At 40.3% G+C, this 20,769-nt stretch overlaps 1 protein-coding gene across 5 annotated transcripts in view; it reads left to right on the top strand.

Moving 5' to 3' along the window:
- TMPRSS15 (transmembrane serine protease 15) overlaps positions 1-20,769 on the top strand; it is a 93,128-nt gene that overhangs the window by 54,019 nt on the left and 18,340 nt on the right. For all 5 annotated transcript variants that reach the window (XM_077342425.1, XM_077342424.1, XM_077342426.1 and 2 more), the window contains 3 exons: positions 8,705-8,800; positions 11,624-11,673; positions 13,691-13,865. In XM_077342425.1, the coding sequence (XP_077198540.1) occupies positions 8,705-8,800; positions 11,624-11,673; positions 13,691-13,865 (321 nt within the window). The remainder of the gene's footprint in view (positions 1-8,704; positions 8,801-11,623; positions 11,674-13,690; positions 13,866-20,769) is intronic.

The following is a 20,769-nucleotide window of genomic DNA, read 5'->3' as shown; positions in this document are numbered from 1 at the left end:
GGGTAAACGAAGGCTTGCCGATGCGTTGATCTCCGCTCGCTCAGAGAAAAAAAAATGGTGATCGCTTCGCCGGAAGATCAGAGGAGAGAGCCAGGGGGGAGGGACTTTGCAGAAACCGCAACAATGGTAACGCACAGAACTTTCTTGCTAGTGTTGCAGATTGGTTGCAGGAGTGTAGCGCTTTCCAGAGGGTGAATCCACTTTTTGGGATTTCCCTGAAAGCGCTACAACGAAGCGCTTTTTGCGGATCGGTTTCAGGAGTGTTGCAGATTGTCAACGACGTTGTGCATAACGGCAAAACTGTAGTGATTTCAATTAGTAACCATTGTGCTATTTTGGACAAATGCGGAACGGCCCTTAGATTTGTGGTTAACGTAATCAGAACTGCTATTTTAGATAACAAGGGGCTTTATTTCTATGGGAAATGTTTTCCCATTAAATTTGTCATGTCCCAATTCATCTGCCAGTTGCAGCTCCTGCATTTTCAAATTCCAACTCTTTGGCTCTCTCTTTTAATTTTAAATTTTTATTCTTTCTTGCCATATCTAAACCATTTATCTCTTTTTTGTCTAAAACTATTTGGCAAGCTCTATTTCTCATCTTATTTTCCAGATGTTTCCCTGACCTGTGCCTACACAGGGTTTTAGCAGTATAATTATCTTCAGTTGGTTCAGTGCCTAGTCTTTCAGAGAGGTATTTTGATGAAATTTTACCACACACTTTTCTTTAAAATCATTTTGGAATGTATTACTAGTTACCACAAAAAGTGTTTCTGTTTTCATTCTTGGATCCCACCTCATTACCAATTTGTGACAGTGGAGTATTTATTTATTTATTGTATGGCAGAGGTAAACACAGGAAACATATAATAATATAAAATATATAGCCAAGTTGATACAGTGGATGTACAGACTGATCTGGAAATCCTCTAAAGCTAATAATTAAATTTCCAGTCCACTCAATTGCAGCTGGGGTGCTCCACCACATTTCTGTGGAAAGCACAATGCTTACATTCCTGTGACAAATGGGAAATGGTATGGTGGGCTGCACCACAATCACATTTGGGTTCTGGTATTTTGCCGCATTTAAACAACTTGATAAAAGTGATTTGGATTACTAGCTTGAGGGTTAAAAGTTGATGCTTAATGTGTGGGAAAGCCTCAAAAGCACATCTCTATATAGACTTCTTTGATCAGATGACCCTAAAGTTAAATCAAGGTTGTTTTTTCTATTCCATGCTGCTGATCTGAAGTTCATTCTGTCTTTGTTTATTTTTATGTATGTATGTATGTATGTATGTATGTATGTATGTATGTATGTATGTATGTATGTATGTATGTATTTATTTATTTGGAGTTTAAGACAAGATGCAAGCCATATTCTTCAGCCTAGTCAACAAGTACTTCACCATTGACTTGCAGGAGGGCATTTTTGGCTGCAATAAAACACGGCACACAGTTATTGGCTATAAACATGGCCACAGCTTTATTACTTCCCAATGGGAGGGTTGGCACAGCATGGGAGAAGGAACACCAGATGCCCCCCTGCTTTGGCTACCCCTCAGTCCGCCTGGCAACAAGCCCCTGGCCTCCCAGCAGAGTAAACCATGCTTGTTTACATGCTGCCTCCAATGGAGGCCCTGAAGCCCAGGGCATCCCATCAGCCACCAGACTCCCTGCCAACAGGCTCCATCCTATGTGAAGCCCCCAGCTGTGATGAAATATTAACCATGAAATATCCACCTCAGACATACTCACATGGCTGTTGACATATCACATAGGGTGGGAGGAAGGGAAGCTGCTCCATGGTGTGCCAGGCGAAGAGGCTGAGACCCACATGTGAGGCGCCTTTATAGGTATCATGGGTCCCACCCGCCTCTTTACACTGTGCGTGATGTGTAAGCACAGTGTGCATGCTGCACAGACCAGAGGGCAGTTGCGTCCGGCTCCAGTCCGCCCTCCGCCACATCAACCAGTGGCACGGGTTATTCCTTGCCGTGCATTCTTATAATTAACTGTGTATCTCCAAATTCAATGGTGGCTGTCACTAGCATATACAGAAGGATTAGGGTGCTGGCCATGAAAGTGCGAGAGGTTTGTAAAGATTAACAATATGTATGGGTGAATTTAATTCAGATGACCATCAGGTATACTACTGTGGACAAAAATCTCGCAGAAGAAATGGAGTAGCCTTCATAATCAATAAGAGAGTAGGAAAAGCAGTCTTGGGATACAATCCCCAAAATGACAGAATAATCTCAGTTCGAATCCAAGGCAAACCATTCAACATCACAGTGATCCAGGTCTATGCCCCAACCACTGCTGCTGAAGAGGATGAAGTTGATCACTTCTATGAAGCCCTACAACACCTTATAGAAGCAACGCCAAAAAATGATGTGCTTATCATCATGGGGGATTGGAATGCTAAAGTAGGAAGCCAAAAGATAACCGGGATAACAGGCAAGTTTGGCCTTGGAGTACAAAATGAAGCAGGGCACAGGCTGGTAGAATTTTGTCAAGAGAATACAATGGTCATAGCAAACACTCTTTTCCAACAACCCAAGAGACAACTCTACACATGGACATCACCAGACGGTCAACACAGAAATCAGATTGACTATGTGCTCTGCAGCCAAAGATGGAAAAGTTCTATCCAGTCAATAAAAACAAGACCAGGAGCTGATTGTGGTTCAGATCATGAGCTTCTTGTTGCAAAATTTAGGCTTAAATTGAAGAAAGAAGGGAAAAGCACTAGGCCACTCAGGTACGAACTAAATCATATCCCCAACGAATATACAGTAGAGGTGACAAATAGATTTAAGGAATTAGATCTGATAGACAGAGTGCCTGAAGAACTATGGACGGAGGTTCGCGACATTGTACAAGAGGTAGCAACTAAAACCATCCCAAAGAAAAAGAAATGCAAGAAATCAAAATGGCTGTCTGAGGAAGCTTTACAAATAGCTAAGGAGAGAAGGGAAGTGAAAGGCAAGGGAGAAAGAGAAAGATACACCCAATTGAATGCAGAATTCCAGAGAAAAGCTAGAAGAGATAAGAATGCCTTCTTAAATGAACAGTGCAAACAAATAGAAGAAAACAATAGAATGGGGAGGACCAGAGATCCTTTCAAGAAAATTGGAGATATGAAGAGAACGTTTCATGCAAAGTTGGGTATGATAAGGGACCAAAATGGAGGGACCTCACAGAAGCAGAAGAGATTAAACAAAGGTGGCAAAATTATACAGAACAACTATACAAGAGCGAGTTTAACATCCCTGATGACCACAGTGGGGTAGTTACTGACCTGGAGCCAGACATCCTGGAATGTGAAGTCAAATGGGCCTTAGGAAGTCTGAGCAACAATAAAGCTAGTGGTGGTGACAGCATTCCAGTTGAACTATTCAAAATCTTAAAGGACGATGCAGTAATAGTGCTACACTCAATATGCCAGCAAATTTGGAAAACTCAACAATGGCCACAGGATTGGAAAAGGTCAGTTTATATTCCAATCCCAAAGAAGGGCAATGCCAAAGAATGTTCAAACTACCGCACCATTGCACTAATTTCTCATGCTAGCAAAGTTATGCTCAAAATCCTACAAGCTAGGCTCCAGCAATATGTGGACCGAGAACTTCCAGAAGTACATGCAAGATTTCGAAGAGGCAGAGGAACTAGAGATCAAATTGCCAACATACGCTGGATCATGGAGAAAGCTAGGGAGTACCAGAAGAACGTCTACTTCTGCTTTAACTGTGTTAAAGCCTTTGATTGTATGGAGCACAACAAATTGTGGCAAGTTCTTAAAGAGATGGGAATACCAGAGCATCTTATTTGTTGGACCACAAGGAAGGCCGAGCGTCAAAGAATTAAGGCTTTTGAACTCTGGTGCTGGAGAAGACTCTTGCGAGTCCCTTGGACTGCAAGGTGAACAAACCGGTCAGTCCTAGAGGAGATCAACCCTGACTGCTCTTTAGAAGGCCAGATCCTGAAGATGAAACTCAAATATTTTGGCCACCTCATGAGAAGGAAGGACTCCCTGGAGAAGAGCCTAATGCTGGGAGAGATCGAGGGCAAAAGAAGAAGGGGACGACAGAGAATGAGGTGGATGGATGGAGTCACTGAAGCAGTAGGTGCAAACTTAAATGGACTCCGGGGAATGGTAGAGGACAGGAAGGCCTGGAGGATCACTGTCCATGGGGTCGCGATGGGTCGGACACGACTTCGCACATAACAACAATAACAACAACACTTCGCCAACTTTTACTATGGTTGTATGGATAATGTTGTAGATATGAGTCAATATAAGCTTCACATTTTCAAAGTTGCTTGGGCATGAATCACTATGTCTTAGGTAGAAACATAGAATCAGAGAGTAGGAAGGGACCTCCATGATCATATAGGTATGATGCTATGTAACACCAATAACATCATATCCCAAAATTTTTGCTCTGTGGCATGATTGATTTTCATTATCAAGATGAGCTTCTTGAACGAGAGCTAAATCTATTTTATTGGCCAGTAAGATTTGTGACAAATATTGGCACATAGACTTGTTTATATTCCCAGAATTAATATGACAAACTTGAATGAAGTCTCCCATACCCCTTGTCAAGTAGTCCTGAAAAGATGTTTGGTTGATTATTTCCATGTGTGTAGTGTGGCTTGAAGAGCCTACAATTGTCCAGAAGCTCTAGCTCTTTAGTATTATTCAGGATGCACAAGGAGGTGAGATGGAGCTGCACTAGAATTGACAGTGGAATGTATTTCTAGGATCAATCCTGGGGGCTTCTATTTTGTGAGAATACATGGCATTAATTTAAAAAAGCATTTTTTTGTAGTAGCATGTTATTCATTCCTGGGAATTTAAGGACTAACTCCCACCATGACAAAGAAAACCCAAATAACCAAGTGGCTAGCATTTTTTTTCAGGAACTAAATTAATGGTAAATTATAATAATGTTTATGGTACCCTTTCATCTTTCTCAAACACTACGTTCCTCTGCCTTGGCAATTAAAATGAAATAATCTTTCCTGCTAATAAGAAGTTAAAAGGAGACCAGAGTTAATAAAAACAAGAATTATTTTCCTGAAAATGGAATGAATGATTTTGATCTTAAGCATTAAAGTACATATAGTTGAAACTGTATATGAAACTGGAAAAACATCTTCATGACACGATATATTATTTGAGAAAGAGAAAAATAGCCAGGAACTACTGCTTGAGAGCAGAGTTAATACATTGTCCTCGGGTTTCCCAAATCTTAGTTACATTTTATTGGAGTTTTCCCCTAAGCATCCCAGTGCCTAGAAAGACTAAATTATAGAGATTAACAACCAGTATATGCCTCTCTTGGCTATCTCTTTCTTCCTTTCAGATGACAACTTCTCTTGTACTTTCTTCTCCATCTCACCACCATAAGACCACGATATGCCTCCTGCATTTCCATTCATTCTGGTTGAGTGGAATCTATTAGAATCCTCTTTCTATTCTAGAATGAAGTTTCTCACAGTAAAGAACTCATATTCACTTGCAAAGATAAAAGGCTCTGTATGTAACAGTTTCCTCAGCACTGTGCTATGTGCCTTATGCAGTATGATAATCTAATTGTTCTATCATTTGTTGCATTGAATTCTACCTCCATAGCCCATAGCCCATGATCACGTCAGGCCTAGATAATTTAATTATGGTTTTTGACATTTTTTGCAAAGTTTCCTGATTCTATTATCCCAGTACAACTTGTTGGAGGTCCTTGTGGAATGTTTTTAATCTTTTGGGCTATAAATGAAATAATAGTACTCTTAAACTATTACTATGACATGATGGTCTTTGGCCCACACTTCAATTGGATATGCCAAGGAATATTTTGGCTTTGCAAATGTGTGGTAGGGGTGCAGCACCAGATTATCCTGATTACAAGGAGATTGATTGGACTTCTTTTGAATTTTTTAAAACTGTTTGTGTACAGAGAGTGTATGTCATTGGGAGATATTCAAGAAGCTTAAGGCTACAGTTTTATGCACACATGTTTGAAAGTTAATCTCATTTAAATGGGTAGATTTACATACTAGGAATTTTAAGGCTGTGGCCATAGGGCCACATTTCATTAACAGTTTCATGGAAACCAATTAAGCTCTACTGAAATAAATTGAAGGCAGATGTGCAGGAACAGCAGGCCACATCTTTCTACAGTCAACTGTGAGGGCTTTCTGTTTTTCTAAGTCTAAATCCTTTATGTAAAGAGCATTTAACTTCTAAGGCATGGAAGAAAAATAAGAACCTATAATATGGGGGCATGACTAGTCTAGCTCAGTATTAAGACTCACAGTAGAATAAATTCTTAATCTAAAAATCATTACAATTTATTTTCTTAGAAGCAATCTGTTAATGTCTTTCATTTTGAACCTTGCCTGTTTCACAGTAAACAGCACAGCAAATTTAAAATCTTCTGGGCTGTAGTTCTCTGATAAAAAGCGATCCACTAAAGAGGCATCAAGGTTCTTATTCCAAATTCTTGATTTGTGTTCTCCAATACACAATTTGATAGTTCTAGTGCTTTTACCAATCCAATATTTACTATATGCATTTTATAATATAGAAACAGTTTTTTGCAGTTTGTATGTTTTAATAAAAAGAAGTGAAAATTTCTTTCTGGAATATTAATCTCTTTTGTAGCCTGATCTTGATCACATGTATTGAAACTTTGACTTTTTATATGTCCACTCAATCTATCTGTAAACTGCGCCGCGGGAACGGTAAGATTAATTCAGTAAGGGCATTGTGGGAGAAGAGAGGGGCGAGGCGAGTCTGTGATAAAAACTCGAAGAGGCCGATTGGTTCCTCCAAATTTCAATCCAGGGCCAAGGGACCAATCGGGAGCAACACAGTGAGCGGCTCCCCATTGGCCCCAGGCCCGTCCTGAACTCGGAGGTAAGTGGGGTGGAGGAAGAAGCTTTGCCACCAGGAAAGGAACAGGGCCACCACGTTGAAGATGCGGTGGGCCTGCTCCTTTCCTGGCTCCGAAGTCAGGACCTCAGGGGAGGAGGGGTGTGCGGGAAAGGCTTCGCCATGCCAAAGCTGGGACCTCAGGGGAGAGGGGGGTGGGGAAAGGCTTTGCTGCCACAACAGGAGCTGGGCCTGTTCTTTTCATTGCACCGAAGCCAGTCCACTTTCACTTGGAAAGTGTGCTGATAACTGGCTTACATTGTCTTTTCCTGAGTACTTTTGTTGCCATAATACACAAAATCAAATTATATTTGTATTGTCATACTATGGTTGCCAACTCCAGGTGGAGAAAGTCCTGGATATTAAGGTGTGCATCCTGAAGAGGGCGGGGTTTAAAAATAGGGAAAAAGATCAGTGGAGTATGATGTTATATGGTCCACCTTCCAAGGCAGCCATTGTCTCCACAGGAACTAAGTGCTGTAGTCTTCAGATCAGCTGGATATAAACATTTGAGAACTGAATAGTTGCATGATTGCAGGAGTTCTTCTAAGGAAAAAGTGGTTCTTTACACGTTTGAGTTGGTGAAAAAGAATGAGGAGTCCGTCTGATGTAGATAACTGAAGACTAACAAAGAGTTTGGAAAGAAAGAGGAAGGGGCGTTTTCCCACCTTGGCTCTCCTATGTCTCAGAACTGTAGCCAAAAGCTGCCTGGCTGGACAGAACAGAACAATAGAAAAATATAGGAATAAGGAGACTAAAATTATTCCCTTTGTCTTTCATTCTAATTACACTGACTATCTCTTTGCTTAGAATGTCTGCAGCAGCAGTAAAGAAAGCAGAACAAAATTTTGCTAGAGAAAGACAGAACCATCAAACAAAGTGCCAATATGATAATTGCTACAGAAATGGAACAATTATAGTTAATTTGTGGTTAATTATAAAATAGAGTTATTTATATTAGTAATTATGCAGATGGACCAAACAAACTTCAAATGGGATATTCTTAAGTGTCCTCCACTTCAGCTCCCATTGTCATCTTGCATCATGGTGCCAATGAAAACTGACTTTATAGGGTGTTAGTTTTTCTTTGGAAGGGGGATAATCCAAATGTTCTGACAGCTTATGTGCTTTGTTAACTGCCATTAAATCACTTCCAATTTATGACTGCCCTGAGCCAGCTTGCAGGGAGGGTGGTTTAAAAATTAATTAAATAAGTAATGTGCTCCAGATTGTTATATAGTTAACAGCCTTTCCCAGGTCTTGCACCCCAAAGACCATGGCTTTCTTGATTGAATCATTCTACATTATGTGGGTTTTCCTCTTTTCCAGTGACTCATTGGCTGATTCCACACAGGCAAAAAAGGCCGGAAGGGTGCCCATATGGAAGTAGGGCTAGTTCCCACTCCCACATGACATCATCCCTGATCTGGCTCCCTCCTTCCATGGCCTGGCACAAATTAGTCCACAGTTGCATTGCTTTAAGGGACTGCAGATGTTTTCTGTGTTCCCTTAAGAGCTCTGGGGGCCAATGATGTCTAGCCTTGCAGAAGCTTATGTGGTGGAAAGGAAACCTGCAGGGGGCAAAAAATGCCCCACTCGGCTCTGCTATACTTTGTGGCACCATGGGGCTCAATACCACTCTTTGAGCAAACATTGTGAAACCCAGTGGTAGATCTAAATAAAGACAATTTCTAAAAGTCAGTTGTTTTTTCTAGTATATTTTATTTGAAAATAATTATTACAAACTGTTTTTTTCTTGTAGAACTGTGAACACAACATCATCTTTACAGTTTGATGGAAATGGGCCCTTTGTAAATGTTACAAAAACAACCAATAACAGCTTGATATTAACACCAACGTAAGTAATCACAGCATATTTAAAAATTATGATAATACCTATGGGCAAAGGCACTTTCCTTTTTCTCTCTAACATTGTCTGTCAATAGGGAGGGATGAGTCAATCACTATGATCCATTTACTACCCTTGTTACTGCTTCCATTCCACATAATCAATTGCCAGGAACAAAAAGAAGCCAGGGGCCTCCATTTTCTATTTCTGTCCATTTAGTAATCCTTTATGAAACATTGATTTTGTTAGCGACTTTAAGCAGCTTCATAACTATATCTAATCCAGAGCTACACTTATTAAATATTGAACATTTAGTAGTGAAAGACAATACTTAAAGCATCAGTGACTGGGTGTATATATTGATGAACTTGACTTTTATTCTGTCTCTGAGAAGTCTTAGGTCATTCATAGGTATGTTCATCATTCCAATTATGTAGAAGACACGTGTATATATGTATCATATGTATGCCCAGCAGTTTCTTACAATAATACTGCAGTACAAATTTTAAAAATATTCCTGTAATTTTCACAATCCATTTTAGGATCAATGTCTTTTATCATGGATTATTAACATTGTATTGATTATTATATAAGTGGATAAGGAATAAGTTGTAAAGAAATAATTTCAATTTGTGTGTTTCAACATTTAGTCTTTCAACTTTTATCCATAATGCATAGTGATATTTAGTTGATCCATGGTGTTTTTAACTACTGGCATAGGAACTGTCTCTGAATTTCAGATGAATTAGAGGCTGAGGAAATATTATTCAAGCTGATGAATCATAGAAAAGCTTGAGTCATTCAGATCTTTGTCTTCTGTTGTTCTATTCTGCTATTTTATTTTTACTTGGTCAAATATTTGTAAAGCTTCTGAGTCTGGCTAAAATAAACTTGAAAAGGAAGAGTGATATTTCTGAATATTTTTCTCAACTATCGTGCCAATTAAAAAAAAAACTTTGGTCATACTGATCTCTAGTGGCAACTACATGTGTAAACACATAATAAGAAAGTAATGCAATTGTCTTTTGCACATTCTGGAATACAAATTGTTATCTTTTCCAACAGAAATTTGTCTGAAGAAATGCAGATTTTTTTCCTTTTGAGGGGTAAAATTTAGTTAATTGTTATAGATGCTTTTAGAATTTTAATAGGCTACAAATGCCATCAAGTAAGAAAATACTCTAATTACTCTTCCTACTATTGAAGATGAAAATCTCCATTTTGTTTTGGGTCTGAAAAGAACTTAAGTGTATCAAAAATCCAAAGTCATAAAAGGTTAGAGAAACATGCAATGTAAGATATTAATGCCTAACAATACTTTCATTGCCAACACAAACTTGTCTCTAGTTGAGCACATCGAATGTTGAGCTGTCCAATCCTTCATATTTTAAATGGAAATGAAACTAACATTTTCTAGCCGGGCTATGGCAAAGCTCCCTTGGAGAAAAAAAAAGGGCAGTGCTGAAACTCAGAACTTTCTATTAGCCTCTGTTTCCAGTGTGGGTGACAAATTCCAGCTTCTTCAGTATGAATCTGTTACCATCAGCACTACAGTTGATCTTTAACTTACTGCCTGCTTTCTGAAAAGTAATATAATAATAAATAAATAAATAAATACTGTAGACCATCTTTTCTTCATTCTCCCTTCCTTCAGTCCTAAGAAGAGTTACATGCTTTTACAACCATTTCCTTCATTGTACTTTATAAGGGTGTAACTCTATTTAGGACAGTAGTACTAAACTCTCTCAATTTTCTGAGTTGATGATAATTACAAAAAATTAAGTTCTCATAAGCACTTATTTCTTTTTATGCATGTATGTATGCATGTGTGTGTATACACATTTTTCAAAGTGATCTCTAAGCACTTGTTCTCAATGCTGTCTTCCAATGAGCAAAAAAGGACCCTATGCCAGAAGAACATGTTCTGCAGTGGAAGCTGCTCCAAGCCATAACATTTCAGCCAATATACTTCTTATTAAATACATTTAAAAAGCAGAGGCTGCTTCCAAAATGCCAGCATGGGGCAAAAGTCAGGTTGATATCTGTTACAGCTTGCGCTATTAAAATAAAAAGCTAAGGGGGAGATGGCTGGAGAGTGGGTGGGGCCTGTTCAAGGCATGGCCCAATTGGCAGAGCAGCCTGGAGCCAGCTCAGCTGTGTTTCACCCTATTGGTCCATGCCTCAAACAGGCTCTGCCCACCCGGGACTTTGGCCCAATTGGGAGGTGCACAGCCAAACTAGCTCCAAGCTGCTCTGACATTTTAGTTAGTTAGGGAAGGGGGGGAGGCTGCCTGGCTGGCTGACTCCCCTTGCTTCCCTTGCCTGGCTGGTTGGCTTCCCTTGGGCAACAGGAGCCACTGGCAGGAGGGGGGTAGCTTACCCATGGAAGCCATCAGCATCTCCCCCCGAGACCCATAGCTGCCTGCACCCTCTCCCCCTGCCCCCCTGCCGGGGGCCACTAGAGCCCATTGTATTTTTACTACAGCAGGCTTTTGTGCTAGTTTCCTATAACTGTCTCTATCTCATATTTTGAAGTCAATCTCCCTGTCATACTTTCATTGCATGGTTCAGCATGTTTAGCAGACTTCCCAAACATCAGGAAATCTAGCACTGAAAGAAAAACAAAGAAGTCAGTGGTCTAGCTATTTTTCTAAGTACCAGCACATAGAGACCTTGATATGCTTGCTAGTTTACAGCCAATGTGATAGACAGTTCATCATTCACAACTGTGCTAAAAGATAGTTTAGGAAAGTCCTGCTTTGAATAATCTGTTTTGCAATCTCAAATGACCTGCAAACACTTCAAATGAAAGTACTCTTTTTCTCATTCTAGGAAACTGTGTTTCAATAATTTAGTGATCCACCTGCAATGTCATGATAAACGTAAGTTTATACAAAAGGTGAAATGCTCAAAGTCTATTCACATGCTCTTGTCTGATCAAACAACATATTGCAATATGTTTCTTATATTATTAAATGTAAATAAAATAGTTAAAACAAATGCTAGAAATCTTATTTCTAGGTCTAAGTTCAGACTAGGAGAAGGCACCCAGATGAAATATTCTTTCAGTAATTCTGAAAGATGCTCAGTCTCATGAATTATGGAAACTGGCAAAAAGCTCAACTGTTTTGAAGGTCTCTTTTTTATCTGTATGTATGATTAACTGAAAAATAATACTCTTGATAATCCTAGAGGTTATAAATGATCACAGAGGCAATCTTAGTCATAGTAAACCCAAACTATTATAAAGATAATATAGCTGGATTGGGGTGGCTCAGTGCTACTCATGATTCTTGACCTCATAGCAGTGTTTGACACAGTTTGAACTTTAGCTCGCTGCCTTGCTGACATGGGGTTATAGGGGACAGCTCTACTATAGCTGATCTCCTTTCTCCAAGGTCATGGACAGAGGGTTTGGGGGAGAATGTATTGTGCCACTGCCAACTCTCTTGTGGAGTTCTGCAGGGCATGCCCTCTTGTCCAGCTTGTCAGAAGTTTTGGACTGGAGTGACATTGATATGGTGATGATACCCAATTCTATCTCCTGATGGATGGCTGCCCAGATTCACCTCCAGAGTCATTCACCAGATGTCTGGAAGCAATAACAGGATGGACTAAGCAGAGTCACCTGCAACTCAGTCCTTCAAAGACAGAGGTCCTGTAGCTGGGTAGGAAAGATTCATATGAGGAAGCACAATTACCCAGTCTGGATGGGGTGCAACTTATACCTGGACATTCGGTCAAGAATCTGGACATGATCTTCGATGACTCCCTTGCCATGGAGGTGCAGATCATGAGAGTGGCATAGCTGGTATTTTCCCATCTTTGTCAAGCCCAATTACTAGCACCCTATTTGGACCCAGAACTTCTAGCCATGGTGATCCATGAGCCAGGCACCTTTAGACTGGAATTCTGTAACTCATTCTATGTAGGTGTTCCCTTATCGCTGATTGCGAAGTTGCAGTTGGTCCAAAGTGCATCTGCCCAGGTCATCATAGATGACATAGAGGACCCACATCTGTCTGGTGCTTTGGCAGCAGTACTGGCTTCCAAACTGAGTTCCGGATTAGGTTTAAGATTCTGGTACTTACCTTTGAGGACATTCGCAGTCTGGGCCTCATGTACCTATTTGACTATGTCCTCTGAAGCGTACTCTTTTCTGCAAATTCCAACTGGTTGGTGATCCCTGGTCCCATGGAAATATGTCTGGCCTCAACCAGAGCCAGGACATATTCAGTACTAGCACCTACTTGGTGGAATGAGCTCCCAGCGGAGATCTGGGCCCTGTCCAAACTGGTTAAATGGGAGCTGTTCCATCAAGCTTTTGTTTAGGGCCAATGACTCAATAACATCTATGGCTCTCCTCTACAAAAACGCCTCCATCCAATCAGGAGATTTGCATGCAGTGAATAATCTGGAGGCTGTATGACTTAATGCTGGTGAACTGATTTTTATATTATAAATGTTGTTATTGCTATGTTTATTTTTAATCACTGTTAAATTTAATTGTAAGTAAACCTCCCTCAGCCTTTATGGGAGGGCAGTATAGAAATTTAATAAATAATAATAATTTACAAATTATATGAATGGATATTAAATTACCTGTAGAAGATCATTATAGATATTTGACTGAATTGAAGGATTTCAGGAACATGATACCCATTTTTCTTTTCTTATATACTGCCATCCCCAGCTGGCCGACTTGAGGGGGTTCTTCATTACAAAAAAAGGGGAAGACTATTTGTTAGCATTATCTGATTATAGATTTTGAAAGAACAACTATTCAAATAAAACTCTAGTACCTAAACTACTCTGAAGAGCCATTTTAGTTCTAGATTCTGAATCCATCTTAAAAAATGATGTGCATTGTATTCAGTATTTTTTCCTTTTCACTCTTAGCGTGTGGGAAAAGACTTGCTATTCAGCAAAGTGGTACAAAGATTGTTGGTGGTACCAATGCTCATGAAGGTACTTGGCCTTGGGTGGTGTCTTTACATTTTAATTCCAGACCAATATGTGGAGCATCACTTGTCAGCAATGAATGGCTGGTCTCAGCAGCACACTGTGTATATGGGTAATTTTTATTATTCCCTTAATTTGCTTGCAAACTGTTCTCTTTCTTCACACTTAGCTAACTTGTAAGGCTGATCTTCACTTGCCTTCATGGTATGTAGTTTATAGGTGGCTATAATCATCATGGTATGTAGTTTATAACTGGCCATAAGGTTACTCGGGAGTGATCAATCACTCTCCAAGCAATATGTAGCTCTCTTGCTGCTCCTCCAGAACTACTGTAATCACTTTTTATTCCTCCCTTTATAGCATCATTCCTGTTTCTTATTAATGAAGTGGAGAAGGAGGAATATACCTTTTCACTGGGTATATAAACAACAACACCAGCACCCATTCCCATCTGCCTCTCCTCTTCTTCCTTCATTCATTAACTCGCTCACACACACACACTTTGGATGGGAGAGTGCTGTTAATTCTATGGGCCATTCCGCATGACTTAAATGTAGCCAAATTCTTTTGTAAAAGCTACTAATTCAACATCCTGCATGACATCTTACACAATCTGCAACACTCCCACAAAAATCGCTTCGTAGTAGCGCTTTTGGGGAAATCGGGAAAAGTGGATTTCCCCTGAAAAAAACGCTACACTTCTGAGCACAAGCTGCAACACATCAGCGAAAGACATGTGCGTTCTCAATGTAGTGGTAGCAAGAATGTTCCCCCCCCCACACTCTCGCCCCCAAACTTCTGGAGAAGTGATCACCATTTCCCCCCCCCCTTAGACCAGGGAAAGCAACGAGCGAGCGAGGCTTCTCCAGCTAAAGTCCATCCACAGAAGTGCTTAAGAGTAAAACAAAGCTCCTTACTGCAAGTGTCTTTAAAGTTCCCAAGCACAATACAGCCCCCTATTCGACACTAGCCATAATTTCGGCCACAAATCTCGCCCATAGGGGGGGGTTACTTGAAGAGCATGTAAACAATTAAGTGCCAGCTCCTATGCCAGCAAAAAAGGTCTTTCTGAGACAATGAATGAACACATATTTGTTGCTACGAATGAACACATATTCGTTGCTACTGGTGTTTTTGGCTTTTAAAAAAAACAGTTTTTAAACGGAAAGGGGCTTTTCAGGAGCACGAACACAACAGTTCATTGGCTGTTCTGTTTGATTGACGGCCAGGGGTGGAAAGAAGCATGGAAAAATATTGCTTCCTTTGTTGCGATTCCAGCAAGACCGGAAACATGTGGGGAATGAATACAACACTACTGGGACTTCAATATTCCACTAGAATTAAATGTATGCGGAATGACAAAATGTCACTATTAAATATAGCGTTTCTGCATACTGTAAACATTCAGCAAAATTGGTCCTTGTGTGGAAAGCCCCTATTTTTGCAAGTGGTTATGTGCCTCTTGCAGGAAAAATGTAGAGATAACCTTTATTTTTGCCCCTGCAGGGTAAACTGCAATTTGGAGTTGTAGGGATTAATTGCTTTGACAGATTTCCCACCCAAGCACTGTAGACCTAATATGAAACAGTTTGTAATTTGCATGCCAGTTATAATTTTGTAACTAGCTCTGCTCTCCATTTTGTGATTCACTCCACCCACAGAGCCACTAATTTATGATTGGTAGCTCCCAGGCTCTTAAAAAAATCAAGTAGCTCTCAAAAGCCCACATTGTTTTCCCTTGGGTTAAGTCCACCCTAGAAACCCTGAGTTGAGTGGAAATGCAGCATAGGAATATGTTAAACAGATAAAATCCGACTGAATATAGTTAAATATAATTACTATCCCCCAACTAGATTCTAATAACTCAAATTCAGCAGTATGCATTCTTAGGAATTCAATGTAAATTGGTGCAATAAAATTGCATTTAATGGGAATTTTAACTATGAAAGAACAGCAGGATCATTATGATTTGCATACTATCTGCATAATGAGGTTCTGGGAAATAAGCTTTTATCAGCACTAATGAACATGCAGTTTAATAATTCAACCTCTTTCCTTGATTCTGTTGCTGTCAGATGCTGTAAGTTAAAACACTGATAGTACTGTAAAATATTCACACTAAATATATATTTTTGCTTCTATCCCACCCTTCCATATCACTCAGAGGGTAACAACATACAAAACCTAAAAGTTAAAAACATTTAATGTTTTCCTAATGCCACCCCAACTAAAATTCCCAGACAGGAGGGGTCGTCAGGCAGGACAGATCTTCCAACAATTTCACATTGATAACTGGATGGTATTTTTTTAACCTATCAGAATATAGGAAATTTGAAAGATTCAGATATCAGTGTGTAATTCCATCTGCTTTCAAAATTAATTTTATAAAAGGGTTTCCATGAACAATAAATAGCTCTTTTTTCAAAATCATTTAATATTTAGATTAATTAATATTTAATTATTAGTATACTGTATCATTAATATATCTAATACTCATCATAGTTATATCTGTTATAAAACAGATCTTTGTTCAAATCTAAGTGGAGGTGAGGGTGGGAGTGGAATGATCTAAGAATTGGAACATGTGATGCAGATATTACCAAACTTCAATATTACCTAACAACTCAACAACAGGGGTAGGTTTACACTTTCAGAAGAAACCTAGTAAGAGGTACATAGGACAATTCAATGATGATAAAATGAATGATATAGATGCTGCAGTAGATATAGTTTGTTTGAATATAATCTTTCCTGGGCAGTAGATATGGGATCAAAAGTCTAAATTTTAGCTATAAAAGCAGATGTTGTGGTAATCTATGGTAGAAGAAGAGGAGGAGTTGGTTTTTATACCCTGCTTTTCACTACCCAACGGAGTCTCAAAGCAATCACTTTCCCTTCCTCTCCCCACAACATATACCCTGTCTGGTAGGTGGAGCTGAGAAAGCTCTGGCATAATTGCCCTGTGAAAAAAGTCCTAACAGGACTGTGACTAACCCAAGGTCACCCAGATGGCTGCATGAGGAGGTGTGAGGAATCAAATCCAGTTCTCGAGATTAGACTACACTAAGCAGATTCCTTAGAGCAGTGGTCCGCAACCTTCCGGTTGCCGCAGACTGCTGCTCCGGAGTGGTGGGAAGGGGTGGCCTGGGGCCCCGAGCAACGCGCGGCAGCCCCAGCGCAAACGTGCATGCGTGAATGCCGTGCACGTGCGTTTGCGCCCGGCAAGGGCGCAAATGCGCATGTGCGGCATTCCGCGCATGCGCGTTTGCGCCGCCGCCATGCCAAAGCGGCCGATTAGCTTGCAGCTCGGCAAGCTTCTCTTCCCCCCCTCCCGAAACAAGAAGCTTTCTGGGCCACGAGCTAATCGGCCGCTTCGGCGGCCGATTTGCTCGTGGCCTGGCGAGCTTCTCGCTTTGGGGGGGGGAGAAGAGGGAGCTGCGGTCCGGCGCCAAGGCCTTCGCGGCCCGGCACCGGGTCGCGGCCCATGGGTTGGGGACTACTGCCTTAGAGAACTCATTGTTCTGTGTAAATATTTACAGCTGCTGCCTCATAGGACACACACAAACTTTTCTTGAGAGTAGTCCATATAATTTACAGCTAAAGTTTGTTCTACTCAGTCCTTTCTCATGACCTGCAAACAAAAAGATTTATATTTGAATGCTGTGAGATTACCCCCTCCCATTTTTCACTGTGGTGGTGGTTTTCCTATTACAATTCATAAACAGGTGATGGTCAAATTAAACAAGGTAAAGATTTAAGTCCTCTGTTACTATTTAAATACTAAATTCTACTTTTGCTATGCCTTGCTTCAGATTTGGCCCAGATGAGTAGGGTTAGAGGAGTTTAACTCCTCTGCTTCACATACATAGTGTGCATCAATACTAGCCTTTTCAAGTTGAAAGACAAACATCTGTAATTTGGATAATTTGACCACAAGAAGAAGCATATTGGAAGAAAGAATACAATGTATGCATATTTTAGTTTCTGCCACGTGAGCTGCTGTTCATTTATAGCCCAAAATTCTCTACAACTATCTGATGAGTACCCAGCTTGGGGGGGGGGGGGGTAAACGGTAATGACTGGGGAAAGCACTGACGAACCACCCCGTATTGAGTCTGCCATGAAAACACTGGAGGGCGTCCCCCAAGAGTCAGACATGACCCAGTGCTTGCACAAGGGATACCTTTACCTTTTACCTATCTGATGTACATCAAAGGAATCCAAGTAGACTGTTTATTAATGCAGTGTGTTCTACAGATGTACATGTTCAAGATGCACAAAAGTGTGTGCAGAAACACACCATACATTTTCAAATGGTTTAAATCTATAGTGGCAAAAAATTCCACTGAAGAGATCTAATAAATAGTTTAAATATTTTAAATATTTTAATTAAAGTGTGTTTGTGACATTCTTGATCAAATTATGCTGCAGCCTACATAAATTTGTGAAAATCTGAAATTCTTTTTTCAGGTAGTATCAAGTATAGTTAAAGCTGTTCTCCCATGAAAATTAAATTTAATTTGGTAGGTGTTCAATTCATTTGTAGTCTCATATTTTACCAGTTACAGTAAGGAATGTAAGCAAATCAAGAGTGATCATAACCCTTAAATATGTTTTGCCAAGCTAAGTGTTGCTATTTTATCTAGAATCAATTGAGCATCTGCATTACTCATACAATGTGTTGCCAAAGGTGTGATTAAAAAATGACCTCATATCTCACAGAGGTACATTTAGAATAAAAGCTTTGCTTTCAGCCAACTTAAGCCTAACAGTACAATCCTAAAAACTCTTTCCTGGTATGATTCCCCATTGAATAAAACCAAGAAGGAGCCCAAGTAGATTTACATAAGATCCTCTCTATTGGGAATCCTACTCAAGTCTGTTCAGTGAGATATACTCCCAGAGAAGTGTTCTTGGAATAATATCGTCATTAAAGGTCAGCAGCAGTTTCATCTTCTGCGGTTAGAGCACACTGTTGGGGAATAGAGTAAATCACTCAGTTCCACCCCATCTCTCTTGGACAGACCTTAATTGTTTTCTACCTGTTTTGTTTTTTACCTGTAAAGACATATAAAAAACAACCCCAAATGTAGGCTTGGACTGACACCTCATCCTGAATTGATCTGGTCACTTGATTGTTTGGAAGAAACCTTGCCCCCTTTCTATTCAGAACTGCTACTCAGTAAGACTGTACTCAGAAAAGTCCATTACCTTGTAATGTGATGAATGGCTTCGGTCCACTAATGATAACTTACCACCCAATAGCACAATCCACGATGCTCAGGCAGCATTTCATATGATGGGAACATAAATCATCTTAAAGTACTTTAACTAAAATGCATTGTTAATAGGTCTCTAAGACATACATGTGTCTTTTTATAACTATATCCACTGTTCAAAATGACCTTAAGTGCCCATAAACGTATTTTAATTCAGTTTTTAACAATAAATATACTTATTGTTCCTAATAATTAATTAATTAGTTAATTAAAATGTATACACATACCATCCTCTCACAAACTGGGACCCAAGCTACTTACCTGTGGGACTGGTTGGTTGCTTATGCCCCCCGCAGGGCTCTCCGCTCTGTGGGTATGAATTTACTGGTCATCCCAGGCCCCCGGAATGTTCACCTAGCTTCAACCCTGGCCAGGGCCTTTTTGTTCCTGGCCCCAACCTGGTGGAATGAGCTCCCAGAAGAGCTGAGGGCCCTGTAAGAATTGTCAGCTTTCTGCAGGGCCTGTAAGATGGAGCTCTTCCACCAGGCATTTGGTTGTGACCAGGGTAGACCCCCGGTGTTTCCATCAAGGACCCTTTCCCAAAGTCTGTTAAAGTCTACTTGAGTCTATTAGACCTGCACCAACTCACTTCTATTGGAAGAAGACTTGGCCTCTGTCTGAACTGTCTGAATGAGGTGGGATGGGATAGATTATTGGTATTTTGACCACTTGCTTGTTTTATTGTAAACTGGGGTTTTATTGTATTTTAATGTTTTATTCTGTGAACCACCGCAGGTTCCTAGGAAATGCGGCGGTATTTAAATCAAAATAATAAATAAATAAATAAATAATAAAACTATATTGATTACAAATAAAGCAAGTAAAGATTAGTATGAACCAGAAAAATGCACCATCCTAACCATAAACCTGCTCACATACCAACTGAACTGGGTTGGTGAGGTTTATGACAAAAACAACTGCAGCTTGCTCAGCATTGCTCAATTGGTTAAAGGGGCTTTCTTGGGAAGCTAGTAAGAGGAGCTGGCTGCTCAAGAAAGCCCTTTTAAGAAACTGAGTCCTATAGAGCAGGGATAGTCAACCTGTGGTCCTCCAGATGTCCATGGACTACAATTCACATGAGCCCCTGCCAGCAAAAGTGTTTGCTGCCCCTGCTGTAGAGCAAACTGTTCCCAAAGCTCAGGTGTTTAAAAGGGTTTTCTTTGGCAGCTAGTCCCACAGCAGGCTGCCAAAGAAAGTCCCTTTCTAGCAGAGCAGTTTGATCCACATGGTTCAGATGTTTAAAGGGGATTTCTTGGATATTGTTGGCTGCCCAAGAAAGCTCTTTTAAACAATTAAACCATGGGTGAGGGCTGCCCCTCTGATACAGTTATTTCCAATCTAAACCACTGAACTTTGGGGACAGCCTGCTTAGTGTGGCTCAGTTGTTTCCTTACTAAACAACTGAACTACAGGGGCAGTAGATGAGCTGGAACAGCTCATCTGTTTAAAGGGTTTTTCTTGGGCAGCTAGCCCTGGAACTGTCTGCCAAATAAAGCCCCTTTAAACAATTGAGCCACATGGAGCAGTTTGCTCTCCATAGCTCAGCTATTTAAAAGAGCTTTCTTGGGCAGTGTTGCCTCTTTTTCTGGCCACCATGAACTGCCTCAAAAGTTGTGAAAGTTCATGGTGGTTATGTGGTTCACAAAAAAAAAATCAGTTCATGCTCTGGTCAAAATTCGTGATGAACGTTAGCCTTTTGTTGAAGTTATGCTGAATTCGATAGACTAAGAGGGTTTA

The sequence above is a fragment of the Paroedura picta genome, chromosome 6 (assembly GCF_049243985.1).
Source record: "Paroedura picta isolate Pp20150507F chromosome 6, Ppicta_v3.0, whole genome shotgun sequence".
Lineage (NCBI taxonomy): Eukaryota > Metazoa > Chordata > Lepidosauria > Squamata > Gekkonidae > Paroedura > Paroedura picta.
This window is presented reverse-complemented; position numbering and strand designations above follow the sequence as displayed.